This window comes from Xiphophorus maculatus, chromosome 10 (assembly GCF_002775205.1).
Source record: "Xiphophorus maculatus strain JP 163 A chromosome 10, X_maculatus-5.0-male, whole genome shotgun sequence".
Classification (NCBI taxonomy): Eukaryota; Metazoa; Chordata; class Actinopteri; order Cyprinodontiformes; family Poeciliidae; genus Xiphophorus; species Xiphophorus maculatus.
The window spans coordinates 2612419-2632087 of record NC_036452.1 but is presented as its reverse complement, the minus strand read 5'-3'; the positions used below and the strand labels follow the sequence as shown (position 1 = coordinate 2632087).

At 40.5% G+C, this 19669-nt stretch overlaps 1 protein-coding gene across 2 annotated transcripts in view; it reads left to right on the top strand.

The window, feature by feature from the left end:
• Positions 1–235: 235 nt before the first annotated feature.
• LOC102222051 (netrin-3-like) overlaps positions 236–19669 on the top strand; it is a 60949-nt gene continuing 41515 nt past the window's right edge. For both annotated transcript variants that reach the window (XM_023340383.1, XM_023340382.1), the window contains exons 1-2: positions 236–432; positions 18102–19307. In XM_023340383.1, the coding sequence (XP_023196151.1) occupies positions 18260–19307 (1048 nt within the window). In that variant the 5' untranslated portion in view covers positions 236–432; positions 18102–18259. The remainder of the gene's footprint in view (positions 433–18101; positions 19308–19669) is intronic.

Below are 19669 nucleotides of genomic sequence, written 5' to 3'. Positions count from 1 at the left end.
ACTTAAATACTTCAGTGTTGTTCCAAATAAATAAATATTTATTTTTAAATTCTATATTTGTAAAAGGAAACCTGAAGAAACATTCCAGGTTTGGGAATATTTAAAGCCCCCTCCTCCCTCCCTCTCTGTCTCTCTCTCTCTCTCTCTCTCTCTGACAATCTGGGTTTGATTCTAACGGGGAGTAGCCAAACCCGGCTCCTTTCTTACATATGGACGTACCGGCAGCTCTCAGTCGGCCAGCGCTGCGGACGCGGATGGATCCTGGATCCAGGACTCCGCTCATTTAGCTCCATCTGAAAGCGGACAGACTTTTGGACGGGTCCGTTTCTACCGGGAGAAATAACCTCAAACGTGATTTGTGAGGACGCTTCGTTTGTTTTCTTCTTCTTTGTTAATCAAAAAGGGAAAGTGTGCGGCCGGTTTGGCGCTGAGGTGAGTTAATTTGCGTCTTATTGTTTCAGATTTTTCATTTTACGCACCACTTGTTTCGTTAAGGAGGAGGAAAGTGAGTCTCTTTGACCTTTAGGTTATTAGACACAGAGCGTCTGAATCACCGGTCCGGCTGCACACAGGTGCATCTCACTGCACTGCAAAACCATCAAAAAGTTCATTTATTAGAGTAAATTCAGCTCAAAAACACAAACCCATAACTTTTATATATTTATTAGATCCACAATAATATATGTCAGGCGTTTGTTTCTTTTAAATTTAATGCTAATGACGCACAGCTAATGAAAACTCAGCATTTAGTAAAGCAGAAAGTGAAAATAATGTATAAAATCAATAAAAATGTGTTTTGTTCAGGTCTCGGTCTGCGATCCTTTTGCTTGAAGTCAGTGAGGGAGCTGAGTTTTTACGTCTGGGACGTTTATCTTCAAATAAAACAAGTTTAAATGATTCCATAAACGACAAACAAAAACATTTTCGCTCATATAGTAAATATTTCTGCCACATTCATTAAAATGGGTTTGCTTCACCGTCTTCTGAACTGTGCTGTTGCTCGCATAGTTTTTCCTTCCACTAAACCTTCCACGAATAAGACTGGATACAGCTGTCAGTCAACATTTCCGTTTAAAAACTACACTGCAAAAATCTTACCAAGTATTTCTGGTCTAGTTTCTACACTGTTAAAAAAAAGTCTCTAGTTTACGATTAAATTCTATTTACCGTAAGTTACAGATGTTTTTCTGTTTTTTACTTATTTGAGTGTACAAATATTAGTACACTCAAAAACAAACTTTTCACCAACACACAGCAGCTTATTTTAAGTGAATAATTTCTTAATACTAATTTTAAAAGTTCTAGTTATAATTGCAGATTATTTTACATATAACAAGACATTTTTCCAATGTTTTAAAGTGAACTAATCAACTTTTTTTCATCAATATAAAGGATTTAGTCACTTAAAACGAGCCCCTATGAAAAGTCACTTACATGTTATTTGCAGTAGAAATTGGACTAAACATACTTGGTAAGATTCTGTGTTTTTTCAGTGCCGATGTCATAGATCATTGGTTGTAATAGAAATAAACACTTGAAATACTTGAAATACTTAATTTTGCTTTTTGAACTACGTCTGGAGCAGGTAAAACTTTCATTTTGTTGACTGTTTAGTCGACGAATAAAGAGGCAAGAATAATCCTTTTGGTAAATTATTGGTTTGTAATATAGAGTTTTATTTTGTTTCTGTTTTTTGTGGTGTTGTAAATTTACCAAAATTAAGCTAATCTGAATGTGAGGATAAGAAAATGCTTCAGTTTTATCATGAAATCTGCTGCGTAGCATCAAATTATAAGGATTTGTGTTTTCTTTAGTTTTACAGGAAGGAACATGTTGATTTGGTTCTTATTAAACCGTTTCTGATGGGCGGAGTCGCCGGTTCTGGTGTCCTGCACCAACATAAGTATTTATTTCTCTGAAGTTTGATTGCTGTTGTTCGCTCTCGTTGCACTCGCAGTCAGAATAAGAAAACCTGAAGCTGTTCAGCAGCCCTGGGTTCAGAATCCAAAATGGCTGCCGTTCTGAAAACACATGAGAGTTTCAGGTTTAAAGTATTAACTTTCTCTTTTAATGGTTTGTTTGTCATTCTCACATATGCAGCTTATTTATGTCAAATTGCATCTTCACAGTTAGAAGTGGTTCGACTCAGTTGATTTATTTCCTGACTTCTGTGAGAAATTGAAGGCATCATTCGGTCCACACCAGGTTCTGGCGCCATCGAAGCTGATTTTTAACAAAACGACCTGTTCTTTGTAAAAATAGAATCAAAAATAGTAACTAGTCACTTATCAAAATTTCTCTGTTCATTTAAAAAGAAAGATCCAAAATGTTCCATCACCTCCATCCGTCAAGTGGGAATTTGTTTACAGATGTTACATTAAATGGTTTTTTTGTTCGTCCTTCATAGTTCCACTTTTTAGATATTCTACACTGCAAAAACACAAAAAATAATTTATAAGTAACTTTTTAACAAGATATAAGAGCCTGTTTAAGCTACAAATTTATAAATATTGACCAAAAAAAGAACTAATTCCAGATTATTTCACTTGTAACATGGGAAAAAAGTCTTGAAATAAGTGAAAAAATCTGCCAATGGAACTAGAACTGGGTTGCTAGGCAACGGGCAGAGCTTGGCTGGGGTTGCTAGGTAAAGGCGGCAGTGGAACTAGAAGAAAAGTTACGCAAGTTAGTTTTATGTTATTTCAAATGTACAAATATATTTGCACCAGAAACTAGACCAAAAATACTTGGTAATGTTTGGTGTTTTTGCAGTGCGGTCGCCCTGATATGAAACTGGAATCAAATATTCATCTAGAAAATGTGTAGAGTTCCAGTGTTTTTGATATGTAGGTGCTTAAAAACACAAAATTACAAGTTGTTCCTTTATGAAACTTAATTTCAAGTGTCGTCATGGCAACACTCCTAAACTTGAAGGAAACCCCTAAACGTGTTTCTAATGTGGACAACGTCCTTCCTGCATTAAACATATAAAATTCTCCGTCTACAAAATCTGAAAATGAAATATCAAAGCGATGTGGGTCCCTGAGCTGCTGGCCTGTCAGGAGACAATTATCCTGCTGCTGCTCTCAATCCGGGAAGGGAAAGTGAGAATCCCTCCCTGATTGCTTATCTTAAGTGCCTCAATAGAGCGAAAGTATTCCCCCTTTGCTCACTGAATCAGTGTCAGTCATTTGACCTACTTCTCACTCTCACCCCAAATGAAAGGAAGCATGAAGAAACGGCTTCAAGTCTCGCTGTGAAACCAGGAGTTTGGAGGCCACATGGCCACCATTTATCTTTATTCTTTGCAAGAAATCATTATTAATTAATTGCATCACTCCTGGCCTCAACTCTACAAGCGTTTGCACTGCAAAAACAGAAAATCTTACCAAGTTTTTTGTCGAGTTTATACTGTAAATATCTTATTACATTTGGAATAGGACAAAATTAACTTATAACTCACTTTTCAACAAGATATAGCTTATTTCAAATCAATAATTAATTAATATTGATGAAAAAGTGCTACTTCCACTGGCAAATTATTACACTTATAACATGGAACAATGTCTTGCTACATGTTAAATAATCATCAATATCAAATATTATATTTCACGCTGAAAAGTTATTTCTTACTTGTCAACTAAAAGCCGGTGGAGCCAAAAACTAGATTTTTTCCATCAATGTTAAGGAATTATTTACTTAAAACAAACTTCTATTTTTTGCTGAAAATGTACTTGTCAGTTATTGTTTTTTTATTTTAATTATGCTGATATATTTGCGGTACAAACTAGACCAAAAAGTCTTGGTAAAATTTTGAGATTTTACAGTGTAACAGCAGAGTATGCAGGGAAACACAAAATCCTACCAAGTATTTTTGGTCCAGTTTCTACAGCAACTTGAAAAGAGACAAAACTAACTTTTATGCAAGATACAGGAGCTTCATTTAAGTAAATAATTTCCTTAATATTGATGAGAAAGTTCTAGTTCCACTGGCGCCGTTTCCTAGCAACGCCAGCCAAGCCCGTTGCCTAGCAACCCAGTTCTAGTTCCACTGCAGATTATTTCACCAATAACAAAACATTCTTTCATGCTACAGGAATTAGTTCATTTTCATGAATATTAAGGAGATATTTACCGAGAACAAACTCTTATTTCTTGCTGAAACGTTACTTGTAAGTTAGTTTTGTTTTAATTCAAATGTATTTAGATATTTATATTAGAAACTAGACAAAATACTTGGTAAGATCTTGTGTTTTTGCAGTGTATGCAGGGGAAACAGTTTTCTCTTCTGGGGGGTCAACTCTTCTAATGTTTCTGTTCTTTAGCTTCAGCAGCTTGTTGGGGCTCCATAATGCTCAGTCTCCCTTGTTTGTCCTGTTTTTCTGTCTTCTTTGGGTTCAGTTTAAATAAATGACTCAAGACCATTTAAAAAAAAAAGAGCCTGACCTGGGATCAGAATGTTTTCACTATTTTCACCCCAGCTGTCAAGTGTTACCAGATCAGACTCTAATTACAGAGCAAATACATGAGTCTGGGAGTACTAATGAGAGAAAACAAGTTTTGTTATTCCTCCCCCGGATTGTTTCCATTCCTGGCCTTTTTTATATATATATGCATATTCAGAGTAGCGTTTTAAATAGAAGCAGCACAAAAAAAACTCGTCTCACTTAAGTAGCAGCTTGGTTTTGAGTGACAAACTGGGAGTTGGGTAAAGCTGTCGGATGATCCGGTCGACGCCTCGGTGTGGGAAGCGAACCCAGCGGTGGAGATTTACACGCTCTCTTCTGCCACTTCCTGCCCCCTGCCGGGTCTGTATTTGTTAGCCACACATTTCGTCCAGATGCAGAGAGATCTGCACGTGTGTGGGGTCCACATGTGTGTGCCGATGCCCGACCCAGGGCAGATCCAGAACCGCTCACATCCGCACTGATGGAAAAGTGGACCGGCTGGATAAAAACGTGCATTTCAGACCCGTTGAAGTAGAATGTCGGCCATGAAGGATGAAAATATTTCTGCTGAAATGTTCGTCTGCTAAGCAGAGATGGATAAAGTACTGAAAAAACGGCACTCAAGTAAAAGCAGCAACAACATCAGAATATAAAGTTAAATATAGAGTTAAGTGGAAAGTTTGGTATTTCAAGGATCAAAATGACAGTATGATGATTTTGTCACATAAGTAACAAAAAATAACAAAATCAGGCAAAAGATTTTTTTTCAAAATCAGTTTTTTTTATTAAAAAAATTCTTAAACTTTAACAGAAACTGCAGCTGTGAGTCTGTCTGGTGGATGTTTGGTTAAAACATGTTTGCTTCTCATCCAGTGGGAAGAAAATCCAGAAATTTTACTCAAGTAAGAGAAGAGATACTTTATAGTAGAATTACTGAAGTAAAAGTAAAAAGTATAATGGAGTACTCCTTAATATTCCTTAAAGTACTTTTTCCCCAAAAACCATTACTTGAAAAGTAAGTTAATCGAGTAAAGGTATGTAGTTACTACCCAACTCTTGTCATCTAGATAAAAACATTAATTTCTGCACATTTATGTGCCATAAAGCATGAAAACATTTCTGTAGAAATGTTAGTACAAAGTCAATTAATATTTACGGAAACATTTTGGCCATTTTGGCAGAGATTCCTTTGTGTTCTGTTCTGCAACAAAATTAAACTTTTCCACATTTTCTTTCATTAAAATCACAAACTTTGATGCATTTAATTTGGATTTTATGTGTTAGACATAAAAGTGTTTTGTTCATCTGAACATGTAGAGCATAAACTGAACAGCAAACATGTGGACAAGTTTAGAATCACAGCAAAAGGCAGTTCTACATAAGGAAGTGGAGTGGAGCTGAATGCAAAAGCATGCCACACTTTTCAGTTTTATTTGTAAAAAATGTTTCAAAATGATACACATAGAAACATTTTACTGTTGCTTCACTGTTCTGCTCTACTTCTTGTTAGTTTTTCTTATATCCATCCATCCATCCATCCATCCATCCATCCATCCATCCATGTTGCTATCTTGGCAGCTAGCTGTAGTGAGTGTTTATCCGCCCACTGTGTGTCTTTAACTGATGTACATAATCTTGCAGGCACTTAATAAACTGATTTGCGGTTTTCTCCCCCTGCGTGTTCAAAGCAGCTCGGTGCTTTCGGCAGCAGGGTAGATGTTTCTTATGAGCTGAAAAAAACAACCGTTTTCCTGTTAAAGGGGCTTTTAGGGAAACCACGGCTGCGCCGACCACAGACGACCTTCTAAAGCTGCTAAGAAGAACGACTCACCTCTCTGTTTCCTGATCTTTCCATCCCTGTAAACAAACCACTTCCTTTCTCATCCAAGTAGACTTCATTTTTGTCTCTCTTTATCTGTTTACCGTCGTTATTATCGGTCTACCTCGGCCTTGGGAGCGTTTTCTGTAAGGAGTCTGTGGCTCTGGCTGCCATCGCCGGGCGGTGGGTGTCATGCCTTTCTCAGACTCATCTTGACGGCACATGGAGGGAAAATATTTCTTGTATTTGAAAACAGATCACAGCCCGACACGGGGAGCAATAAATTTTCCGTCTCTGGTCAACTTCCCTCCCAAATCCGTCTTCCTGTCAGTTAAAAATCCCAGACAAAGTGCGACTCCAGCTTCCCTCTCGCAGAGGTCGGCAGAAACATTTCTCCTCATAAAATAAGTCATCAACACTGGAGCTTTGTGGGAACTCTGTGGTTGCTTTTAATTCTGAATACACTTTAAGCTGATGTGATTTATAACAAACTTTCTTTTTATTTAGGGAATCTCTATGGGCTTTTATTGCGATCCTAAAAATGACTCAAGAGTTTTCTGTGGTTATGGATTGTGTTCTACTGAATACTTTAATTAAATTGGCTACAATTACCAAGTAGCAGCAGGTAAAAGCGTTTTTATAGTTCTTGGTTCTTAAAAAGCAAAAATCAGAAGAAAAAAATAATTTCATAGTAAGAATATGTGAAACAAACCTCAGCTAGCAGGTTTAATTTCCAGGATTGCCCTGTATCTAGCTCCATTAAAGTATCCCCACAGCATAATGCTGCCACCGCCAGGTGTGATTAATCTCCGTGCACATCTGCATAAATTCAAGCTTTTCTTTCTTTAATGTAAAACTGCAGTATTTTGGGATGAAAAAACTACAAAGTAATAAATAAATATTTACCTTATTGATACAGAACTGCTACATGTTGTTAGCATCTTTAATATTTGCCTTTTATTTATTATTTTTGAGGATAAGTGGCAAGAAAACAAAATGCTAAATACTGTGTTGGGATAGCGCCTTAGCATTAGCTTCCTCTAAATACTGTGTTGGGATAGCGCCTTAGCATTAGCTTCCTCTAAATGTGTTGGGATAGCGCTTTAGCATTAGCTTCCTCTAAATACTGTGTTGGGATAGCGCCTTAGCATTAGTTTCCTCTAAATACCGTGTTGGGATAGCGCCTTAGCATTAGCTTCCTCTAAATGTGTTGGGATAGCGCTTTAGCATTAGCTTCCTCTAAATACGGTGTTGGTGTTGGAGTTTCGTTGGGTTTTGCAGATACTGACACTGTGAGCCTTTGTGTGATTTTCTGAAGTCGGAGACGGGGATTTAATTTTAGATCAGTTTTTCATTTGGTAAAATATGTAGGGTTTCTTTTGCCACTATGACTTTAAAAGTCACTAAATTAAATTAAAGTCTGTGGTTTGGAAGTGACAAAATGTGGAGAGGTTTGGTGATGAAAGGTTCTGTAAGGTAAAAACAGTTCCAGATTTTTCTCGCGTTACCCCAGTTTAACCTGTGAATAATGAGTCAGCTGTGCCAGAAACTGCCGGCTCACATCCTTTATCCTCAGCTTTTCTCACCCAAAGCACCTTTATGAAAAATAAACCCAAGCACAAAAGCTCCTATCAGCACTTTCCTCTTTCCTTTTGTGCTGAGGTGCAAACGTGCGTCAAACTGATAGTGCCGTTTCAAATCAACCTGTCAGAGTCTTGAGAACTGGTTTGTCCTTATATTCCACCTTGCTCAGTGTTTCTTCTCCTGTTCTCTTCTGGATCGGGTTCTGTTGATCCAATAAGCTGCTGTCAGATTCAGGGCCAACCGTTTGGGCTCGGCCGCAGAGGTCTGCGCATTCCTCCGCTGGGCGTTCAGCTTCTCTCCTCGCAGCGTCTCTGTTAGGTGGAAAGGTTGGGAATATTTCACTTGGATGGACCCGGATTCCCTCTGGATCCGCTTTGCTTTGACTCTTTTCAAAGCTGTGATGTTTTATTGGAAGTGGAGTTCAGGTGTATTGTGGTGAGATTGAAATGTTTGGAGGGAGGCTGGGATCGGGTTTAGCTGTGGTTCGGGTTAGGGCCAGGGAACCTCTCACATTAAACACCAACACACACACCGAACCTGAGGAGGCTTTAAAAATTTGTCAGCGATCCCCCCCCAGCTAATGACGCCCTCAGCTGTGAGAGCTGACCCCCTCCTGCCCTCGAGGCTCGCCGCTCCTCCCCCAGCAGTTCCCCACTCCTTAATGAATGCCAACTGAGGAGCTGCGAGAATCCCAAACCTCAGAGTCCAGCATGTTTCCTCTCAGAGCCCGAAAACAGGGCGATCCTCATCGCCCCAGTGGAGACGGACATCTTAAAGTGGAATGATGAATCCGAATACATCAACCCCTCTAGTTAGGGCCGTTGGTCATGATAACTCATGATAACTCATGATAACTCATGATGGTCCTATTTTCTTGAGGATAAAACTGAAGCCTGTGTTTTACAGAAGGATCCTTGTTTTGAGATTTCATTTCTTTTCTTGAATCAGACATAAATATAATTGACACCTGATGTGAAATGAAACAGAAGTGGGATCTTGAGTAGTTAAAGGTGATCTATTCTGCTTCCTTGATCGGGTTAGGATACAAGCTAAGCAAAAACATGTTAATTACATTTTATTTACTCAACATAATTCTTAGAGATTTTAGTCTGTTCAGTTCTGCCTATCTTGGGTTTTAGGGCGTCTTTTCACTTTAAATCCAAATGAGCTGCTGCTGGCCACGCCCCCCCAACTCAACGTTTAAACTCACATGTGAAAATATCTGCAAACCGATGGCACAGATATACAACCGAACATCTTTGAAAAGCATTAGTTGAGCCACCTGCACAACCAATAAGAATGCAGCAAGTGGTTTCTGGATGGTAGGTCAACAACAAAACACGTCGTCTTTTCCAGCAACCACTGTACAACACATACAGCGGTAAAACCAGCTGACCAAACATGCTGCAGCTCCGCTTGGGTTGCTAGGTAACGGACGGAATTCGGCTGGGGTTGCTAGGTAACGGGCTGGGCTTCTCTGGGGTTACTAGGTGAGGGACAGTACATTCTGGAGTTTTTTTAAAAGCCAAAGGGGAATAAAGTGGAAATAATGAAATCATATTATTACGTTTTTCTCATAATAATGACTTTATTCTCATATTCTTACAACTTCATTCTTGCGTTATTTTGACTTTATTCTCATAATGCTGATTTTATTCTTGTAATATGATTTTATTCTGGCAAAAAAAGAAAGCAAATATTAGTATGGCCCTCATACTCTGTTATATATCTACATAAACACAGAGGAAATATTTAATTCAAAATGCTTCAAACTCTTCTAAAAATAACATTTCATGTCAAACTGTACAGATAAACTGGTGGTTGGTGGGGCTGGGAACACATTTCCTCTGTAGATTCTTCTTCTGCTACCTATTGTTGAAAGGCTTCATATGCAGTGACCCCTGCTGTTTAAAATGAGAACCACAGTGAAAGTCATGTGCCCCATTCATCAGGTGAAGATGCACCGAACCCTGGGAGGTTCAGCTGCTTCTCTCCCCTCCTCACCCAAAGCCAAATAAAACCTCTCAGCGACTTCTGTTTTCCTAATCTGTGAACTCTGACAGAGACGCCCTCGCTTGAAAGAAAGACATCTCAACATGGGATGATGTCCTGGTGTCAGGGAGAAGCTGAAATAACGTTCCCTGGAATGCCTGCGTTGAGGCCACCAGACCACCCTGCCATCTCTGGTTGCTACGTCTGTTAGCGACAGACACGCCTCACCCACCTTCACTAATTGGGCCGACTAAAAAAAAACACTTAAGTGTGTTCCAAGTTGTCCTCATGGCAAGTTTTTACATTTGTAAGATTTTGTAGAGTTTTTATTAGGGATGCACCGACTGCAGTTTTCTGGCCGCTCGCCGATCTTTTAAAAAGCCCACCTTACCGATTCCGGTTTTGGCTGATACCGTTTTTTTGTCTGAAATGTTGCTCAATATATCAAGAAGGTTGAATTGCCAACGATGGAGTGACTGTTGTTAACTGTAAATGGCCGGCCGGTTTGTCAGTCAAACCTCTCTCACCGGAGAAATGAAAAGCACAGTAGTTGATTTTTAGACCTTTGCCGATGTTGATAACACCAGTGGATAAGATCGGTTTCACATGTAAAAATCGGCTTGTCACCGATTTCCCAAAATTAAGAAAATCGACATAGATAAATCGGTGCACCTCTATTTTTCATACTTCCATTTCTGTCTACTGTTGTTGCGCAACACCCCCCCCCTCCTTTCTGTCTCTACTCTCTCACTCTCTACTTCCTCTTCTGAGAGGGGAGATGTGCTACCAGCTCTCCATCTAACGGGTTAATTGAGTTTCCTAAATCTGCCGGGATTTACCCTGTCCAGAACTGAAGTAAACTCTGTTTAAGCTGGTTTCGAGAAACGATTCGCCTGGTTTCTGACGGCCAACATCCAGGTGTCTCACCCTTCTTCCCTCTGTGAATTAGCCAGACTGAGCAGCCTACAGCCAACTAGTTTCACAGAGCACACCTGTTAACGGTCGCTCGTTCTCTATTTTACAACTTGCATTTGTTATTGAACCAGGTAGGTTTTAGTGACTCGGGCGAGTCCCAAGGATGTTGTTTTACATTTGGGCTACCAGCAACCTATAAAACATTTTCCACCTCTTCCTCTCCAGAATCAAACATCACAGCTATTTTACAACCATCAAAGAACTTTAAGGTGACTCATTAACTGAATGTCCACAACATCTTTTAGATTTTCTTTATGCTAAATATTTTATTAGTAAGGCATTTTTGCAAGGGTCAGTACAGCTTAATTCAGTAGCAGAAATAATCAAATAAGTAAAATCAGTCATCTAGTCTATCTTTCCCTACTGCTGACACTGAAAACTAAAAAAGGAACCTTTGAGAGAGACGGACGGAGCCTGGCGCCTCGAACCCCAGACCTGGCACGACGACGAAGAAGGTGTTGCAGCAGGAGGAAGACGCCGATCGATGAAGGCCAGGATCTCCGCAGGTCTGATGATGAAGAAGGTGTTGCAGCAGGAGGAAGATGTTGATCAGCGAAGGCAGGAATCTCTGTAGGTCTGATGAGCTTCTTCTCCGCATGGATGGTGAGGTCACACAGGACTTGGTGCTGGCAGGAAGGGAGGCACCAGTTCTTCTTCTTTGTCTTTGCCTTTGGGGTCTGAACCCAGCCGATGAGAGAAGTGCGATTCGAAGCCACAGGTTGCAGGGCTGACGGGTTGGTCCCCATGGCCGGACAGTCTTCGGCTCCGTGGCCCCGGCTCTTCTTCAGCTGCAGAGTTCTTTGTCCATCTCTTGGCTCGAAGCTGCCCGGAGGATCCAACGAACGGTTCCTCTTTTGCACTCACCTTTTATAGGGTTTCTTTGGCTAGCACTGTTGCTGGGCTTGTTTCATTGGCTGACTGCTCAGATGATTTCATATCCATCACTGTCTTACAGACATTATGTCCTGATGTCTGTGCTAATGTCTCAGAGTTGCTCAACCTCCTGTCCATTGCCTGCACAACCTTTCACCTAAATAAGGCGTTGATCATCTCTGCTCTCCTGTTAGTTCCTTGCCTTTCACCTTTCACCTACTCTCTACCTCCAACATATCAGTGATGTTTAATTGCAGTTACACCTTTTACACCATTTCAAGTTCAATGTCAAAATCACATTTATATCACATTTATTTTCTTCAGCTTCTCTGATTTATCATTCATTTATGATTTTATAACCATAACTTATTAATTATACTTATTATAATCCTAATGTGAGTTATTACAGATGTTTTTCTGAAAAGAAACCAAGAATAATACATGATTCTAATTATTTGATGCCAAAGTTACAGTTACTTGTTTTTCTTGTAAGTGTTCCCACAAATGTTCGTGTAAATATTATTACAAGTAAACCAATATTAATATAAGTATTTTACTTTGAATCTTATCAAATTACTCAAAATGTTTTAGATTTCATTCTTTAAAACTTTCATGATTTAAAATAAGGAATAGTCTCAGCTATTTTTTATAAATCTGCAGGCTGGAAACTTACTTCCTCTTTTTCCAGGAAACCTGCTTTTCCTGTTTAATGACTCTCTCTGACTGACTATGATTTCTTATGATTAGATAGAAAAAAGTAAAATTAAAGCAAAGTTTGCATGAGACAAAAACAACACACACAACCAGATTTATTTTATTGACACTTAAGTCTACTGTTGGGCCTAGATGTCACTTGAGTGATTCATTTTAAAGATAACTTTATTTATTATTACTGTTAAACTAACTTTATTGACACTTAAGTCTACTGTTGGGCCTTGATGTCACTTGAGTGATTCATTTTAAAGATAACTTTATTTATTATTACTGTTAAACTAAAATCTCCAGCATGGGGAAGTGGGATGAGCTCGGATTTTCTTGACACTACTGTTTCTAAAAACAACACATGAGCTTAAATAAATTTTTTGGTGGGCGTGCTGTGGTGGCGTAGGGGTTAGCGCGACCCATGTTTGGAGGCCTTGAGTCCTCGACACGGGTTCGACTCCCGGACCCAGCGATGTTTGCTGCATGTCTTCCCCTGTTTCCCGTCTGCCTACTTTCATATAAGGGACACTAGAGCCCACAAAAAGACGCCCTGGAGGGGTAAAAAAAAATGTTGGCAAGAAGTTTATGTTTTTTGGAAGTATGGAAAACGAGCCATTTCAAAAATATCCAGAGTGTAACGTCATAAAAAGTAGGCAGTGTTTGTCACCTAGCAACCCCAGCGAAGCCCAACCTGTTACCTAGCAACCCAAGCTGAGTTCCAGCACATCTGTTCAGCTGGTTTTACTGCTGTATGCTCTGTACAATGGCTCCTGGAAAAGATAAAAGTGTTATGTTGTTGACAATCCATCCAGAAACTACTTGTTGCATTCTGGCTGGTTGTACAGGAGGCTCGACTTCTGCTTTTCAAAGATGTGCGGTTGCATAATTGCGCATCTGTTTGCAGCTATTTTCATGTGTGAGTGTAAACTTTGAGTTGGGGGGTGTGGCCAGCAGCTGCTTATTTGAATTTAAAGTGACAGGATGCCTTAAAACAGCTGAAGACAGGCAGAACTGAACAGACTATAATCTCATTATCTAAGAATGATTTTATGCAAAAAAAATGTGATGAACATGTTTTGTATAGGCCATACAGCAATCCTAAACTGTTCAAGAAAACAATATTGGGTCACCTTTAAATGTCATCCTATTTGTCGCTGCGGTAATGTTCTCACTTGGGGGGTTTCTCATGTTAGCACAACAACAGTTTCACCATTAATCAGCAGAGAAATGTTGTAGTGACAGAGAGGCAGATTAGTTTGCATGTCACTGAACTCCCAGCTGGCGGAGCATCCAGGAACGGCTGAACTGCTGCTGCAGCTCCTCGTTTTCAAAGTTTGGAGTCACATCCAACTCTAAAGGTGCAGCACCTGAAATGGGAAGCAGCCAGAAGGGGTCACTGTTGTTTTCATTTCTCTACTCAATAAAGTTTATTTTAAAAGTTTGTCCTGTGCAAAGCTGCTATTTTTGTGACTTTACAGTGAGAAAAAGATTTATTTCTTTAAGTGGAATAGTTGGTGGAATGCAGCAATAAATCGAGATCATATTCAGTTCTTTTGTTTTTGTTTTTAAAGACAAAGGTTGTGTGGTTCACAATGCAAAAACAGTTTCAGAATAACGCCATTGTTTTATTTACTAGTCCACTAATGACAGATATTATTTTCGGCAATAAAATATTTTCTTATTTTAAAATTATTTAGTTATTTGCATCATTTAATATATTTCTAATATTATATAAGAAAAAAAAGCTTAAATGGTGTAAAGAAAAATCAGTAGAATGTGCAAAACGTTTTACATAATCAATCATCAGAATTATCAATAGAATTATCAATGGCTTAAAGAAATTGTACATTGAGGTCTTACTGTAGAGCATGTGTCAAACTCAAGGCCCGGGGGCCAAATTTGGTCCACTGTCCGCTTCTTATGTGGCCCTCTAGACCAGGGGTGGGCACTCCTGGTCCTCGAGGGCCGGTGTCCTGCAACTTTTAGATGCATCTCTACTTCAACACACCTGAGTCAAATAATGAGGTCGTTAACAGGACTCTGGAGAACTTGACTGCACTTAGGAGGAGATTCAGCTGTTGGATTCAGGTGTGTTGGACCAGGGAGACATCTAAGAGTTGCAGGACACCGGCCCTCGAGGACCAGGAGTGCCCACCCCTGCTCTAGACTCTAAAGGGAAGCATAAATAGAGGCTTCATGGTAACAGTCGTGCTTAAATATTATTTTACCAAGTTTATATTTCCATTCTGCCCAGTTACATTATCAGAGTTATCGGTTATCATGTTTTTGCAATCCTGCAAAATCAACAGATCCCCACAGTTTTTCACGCTAATGCATAATTGTGAGTTTATTGCAAATTCTCTGCAAAAATTATCCAAAACTTTTGGGTTAAAGTGATGCCTACTCCCACCTGCAGGTGGCAGTATTTTTTGATTCTGTTACACTGCTGCCCCAAAATTACTTATAGTCTGTAATCGATATGCGAGTAACAAAAAGTCACATTTTTCATCAAATATTTGCAAATATTTCAGAATTATCTTCACAAAACCAGTGATTTTTGCTGGCTAATGTGTTTCTGGCACAACCAGCCCTTTAAAACATTCATGATCGTGATGATCGCAAAACGAAAGCGAACTTGATGCTCCTGCAGATCTGAGCCGTAATACAGACCAGATTTCTGTTTGTGAGGGAACTGCTAACACTTTCTGCTCATGTCTGTGTTAGCGGCAGGCTGAGAGGCTTTAAACAGACGCCCTCGCTCTGTTTAACCTTCTCGCTGATCTGCCAGATGCGCTGCGCAGCACCAGACCCTGGAAGAGTCCTTCAGCTGAGCAGCACATGAACGGCACCATATTTAGTCATTAGGCCCCAACACAGTCCGTCTAAATCTGTCCTGTTTCTCCGTGTGCTGATCTGCTTCTCATTACTTCATTACATCTACTTGTCACTTTTGCCGCCTGCCATTTATCTTTCATGCTGCTAACTGTTTTCCTTCACTTTATTTAATTTCTCTCTCCTCTTTTCCATTTATTGTCTCTTGTCAATATAATTAGCCTTTTCACCACATGTTCAGAGCGTAGAAGTTGGTAATTAGAAGCCAACAAATCGCAAAAATCAATCAGTTTTGTGTCCATAATCTTCCCAGACCCCTCCAGCTTCACCACAGTTGTTTTCTATATGGAGTGCTTTTTCTGACAAACACTCAGTTAAACTCGGACATGACTTTAAATGCTCCTAAAGGTTTTATCCTTTTCGTTCACATTTGTAAAGTTACACAGTAATTTCTCTACTGCTTCTATAAACAAGTTAAATAAAAAACGGCATGTTAATGTTTTTGGTTTCAAAATCACCAAGTGACCCCAGGTCGTTACCTAGCAACACAACCAAACCTTCCCTGTTACCTAGCAACCCCAGCAGACCTCCAGCACGTTTAGTCAGATGGTTTCGCGCTGTACAATGGCTGCTGGAAAAAACAAGGGTTTTGTTGTTGACTTACAATCCAGAAACCATTTGATGCATTCTTATTGGTTGTGCAGGAGGCTTCATAATTGGGTATCTGTTTGCAGCCATTTTCACTTGCAAATGTAAATGTTGAGTTTGGGGGGCGTGGCCAGCAGCAGCTTATTTGGATTTAAAGTGACAGGACGGTTAGATAACGGATTAAAATCTTATTATAATGAATATATCTTGTGTACTCTGTAGACCGATCCTAAACTGTCCCAGGAAGCATAATAGTTCACCTTTCAGATTGTTTTTGACTTTATACTGGAAAAAATTTTAAGTGGAAAGTGTTGCAAAAAAGTATTTCATTTAAATGACTTTAGTAGATGAGCAGCAGATGACATGGAAGCAGCTGTACTCCATCTGCTGCCTTGTAACTCCCAATCTGAGCCTGAGAACGGTCAAACGGCTGCGCTTATGAGCTCTGAAGAGTGGTCCCATTTACCAGACCACTTGCTTCTTTATTGGGGGTTGCTGGCTTTGGACCCTTTGCACAAGAAAAGAACTTCTGTTTCTTTCTATTTTGGACTTAAACCCCTGAAAGCCTCGACTGAAGTGGATACAGAGGCCTTTGTTGCACCGCCATGAAGAGGGATGCTGTAGTAAAAGAGAATGTGGGGGTATGAAGAGGTGGCTGGGCTTCATTGTAATTTAATAAACACCTTCAAAAGAGCATTGCAGAAACGTCTCCACTCCTCAGCTGTTTTTAGTGAAATCTTCCAGATTTGATAAAAAAAACAATGGGGGGATTAGGAAAGGAAAAGCTTCAGGCGATTCATACGTCTCTTTCTTTTAGCCAGAGCTTTTTCTCCCAAATCTTTCTCTCACTGGGGCGGAGTGGCCTCTCGCCTGGCTGTGAGCAGGTATCTGTCTGCACCCGGAGCCTTAAAGGCTTCAACGGAGCGCCGTGGCCTTAAATCCCCTAATATGAAGAATAGTCTTCAATAACTATCACTTCTGGGGAATTTTCTGGGTCGATGAAAAGAGATAATGCAGACTTTAGAAGAGGTCATCTGCTCAAAAACAGAGCTGCAGTGGCTGATTCCTGGTAAATTTAAAAATGACAACTAAACACATTTTTAAGAGACTTAACTCATCTTAACTTAACTCATCTTAACTTAACTCATCTTAAAGGATGGATATTTATTACAATAATAATTGTTCCATATTGATAATTTCACCAAGAAGTAGAAGTGCTAGTGCAAAGACATAGACGATAACGTGGATCAAAGCCTGAAAAGGTTGATGTGCATTTTATTTTATGCAGTGGATGCTTGGTATTTGATAGACCAAGCCTATTTTAATAGTTCAAACATCAAATATGCATTAATATCCTTTGCTCCATTTTTGTGGGTTCAGCCAATCCGCTCCAAGGAAAATCAATGGTGCTCCTGGATTGGCTGCTTCGCAAACCCCAGGCAACGACATATCAAGTCGCTTTGCAACAAGCTGCACATTTATTGGAAAACAAAAGTGGAAAACCTTTTACATTTTGCCTACAGATATAAATCGTGAACAGCTCCTACAAATGAATGGCGAACCAACATGTCTGTATTATCCTTGCAGGTGATACAGGCCTGAAGAGTGGCTTCTGTGTCACGTCGATATTTTACCCCTCAGAAAGTTCCTTCAGTCTTTTTATTTCTTCACATGGGATTTTTTTCAATTTAAAAATTGGCTTTAACTAAGATTTTTCGTTGTGGAATGATGATACGACCCAAAGCTGTGGAAGGGACTCTTGTTCTCTTTTGTCCAGACTTTCTCTTTCAGCCGAGGTTCGACCAGAGTCGCACGCAGTTCACAGCTTTGCACTCCCACATGGGGATTATGCGGGTGACTTCTGCCATGCTTTCAAGCCTGACCAGAAGGTGGGGGCAGTTTTGACCTGAATAGCAGAAATGAATGAGCGAGAGGCATTGAAATTCAAGATGCAGTCACTTCCAGCCTCTAATGTCTCTCTTTAAATGGTCACTTCCTTTCACTTGGGGCCCTCATTTAACTGTCTGATCCTTGACATGCTTTTAGTCAACGAAAACATTCACTCTGGAGATTCATTTGAAGCTCCTTTATAAGGGCAAGCTTAATGTGGGTTTAAAGATGTAGCTTTGTTTTAGGTGGTAGATCAGTGTCACTTTCCATCTTCTGTCCTGTTATGGTAAAAATATGCCTGTGACATTGACCTTTCTGCCTGTTTCTTTCTCTTACAGGAAGGACTGGAGTGAAGGGCCACTGAGCTCAGATACTCTCCTTTCACTGAGTGACAGAAACTCACACAGGGGAGAAACACTCGGACGCATCCTTCTAGGCATTCAGCGTTCTGCACAGCCCAAAGTTTGCAGAAGTCAACTCCGGCCCTTTCAGCAGGATGAGGGAACCCCTGAGGTGCCCGCTGGGCTTGTTCTTCCTGCTAACTTCAGTCTCCACTCACAGTACCAATCCTTTTGCAGGACAGCAGACATCCTTGGACCCTTGCTATGATGAGGCCGGAGCTGCAAGACGCTGTATCCCTGAGTTTATAAATGCTGCCTTTGGTAAGGAGGTGACCGTGTCCAGCGTCTGCGGCCGGCCTCCTTCCCGCTCCTGCAGTGTCGTTGAGCGCAGCGACGATCGCCCCTCTGTACGTGCGTGTCAGATTTGCGATGCGTCCGACCCTCGGCGTGCCCACCCTGCCTCCTACCTTACAGACCTCAACTCGGCCCACAATCTCACCTGCTGGCAGTCGGAGAATCTGAACACATCGCCCCACAACGTGACTCTCACCCTCTCTTTGGGGAAGAAGTTTGAGATCACGTACGTCAGTCTGCAGTTCTGCTCGCCCCGACCCGAATCCCTAGCGATATACAAAAGCATGGACTACGGCAAGACTTGGATGCCGTATCAGTTTTACTCGTCACAATGCAGACGCATGTACAACAGGCCCAACAAAGCAACTATTACCAAACAGAATGAGCAGGAGGCGTTGTGCACAGACGGCCACACTGAAATGTACCCTCTCTCTGGAGGACTCATCGCTTTCAGCACTCTGGACGGACGCCCCTCTGGTAAAGACTTTGACAACAGCCCCGTCCTCCAGGACTGGGTCACCGTCACTGATATTCGTGTTGTCTTCAGTCGGCCCCAGCTCCCCAGAGAGCTAGCGCTGGGCTCTGGAAGCAACGTTGGAGGAAGGGACGACGACCCAATGGCGGTAACGTCAACGTTACCAACGTACTTCTACGCAGTGGGAGACTTCCAGGTCGGTGGAAGGTGCAAATGCAACGGGCATGCCTCGCGATGTCTAAAAGACAAGGAGGGGAAGCTGGTGTGTGACTGCAAACACAACACAGAGGGGCCTGAATGTGACCGGTGCAAACCTTTTCACTACGACCGGCCGTGGCAGAGAGCCAACGCTCGAGAGGCCAACGAGTGTCTGCGTAAGTCCTTCTGCTTTTCTTCCATTTCAACATTAGTAGACAATGCTTTCTGTGCTGCAGTTGTTAAATCCTTTAAATATTGAAAGGATTTCAGCTTTGTGGACAGAGGTGCAAAAAAAACATTTATTCTATAAAGCAGGAGGGTAAAAACTCATTTTCATTTTGGGCCAAATCAAAAATCTGAACGTTCTTAAAGGGCCGGTTGTGCCAGAATGTATTGATAAAACCAATTAATTAAACTGTTAAAATATGAATAAATAGTTGTTTGTTGCAGCACTCAATACATGTTTCTTAAAACTAAATAATCGCTGATCAGTCCCTCCAAGGTTTTGTGATTGTTTTTGTATTTTTTGCAATCAAAA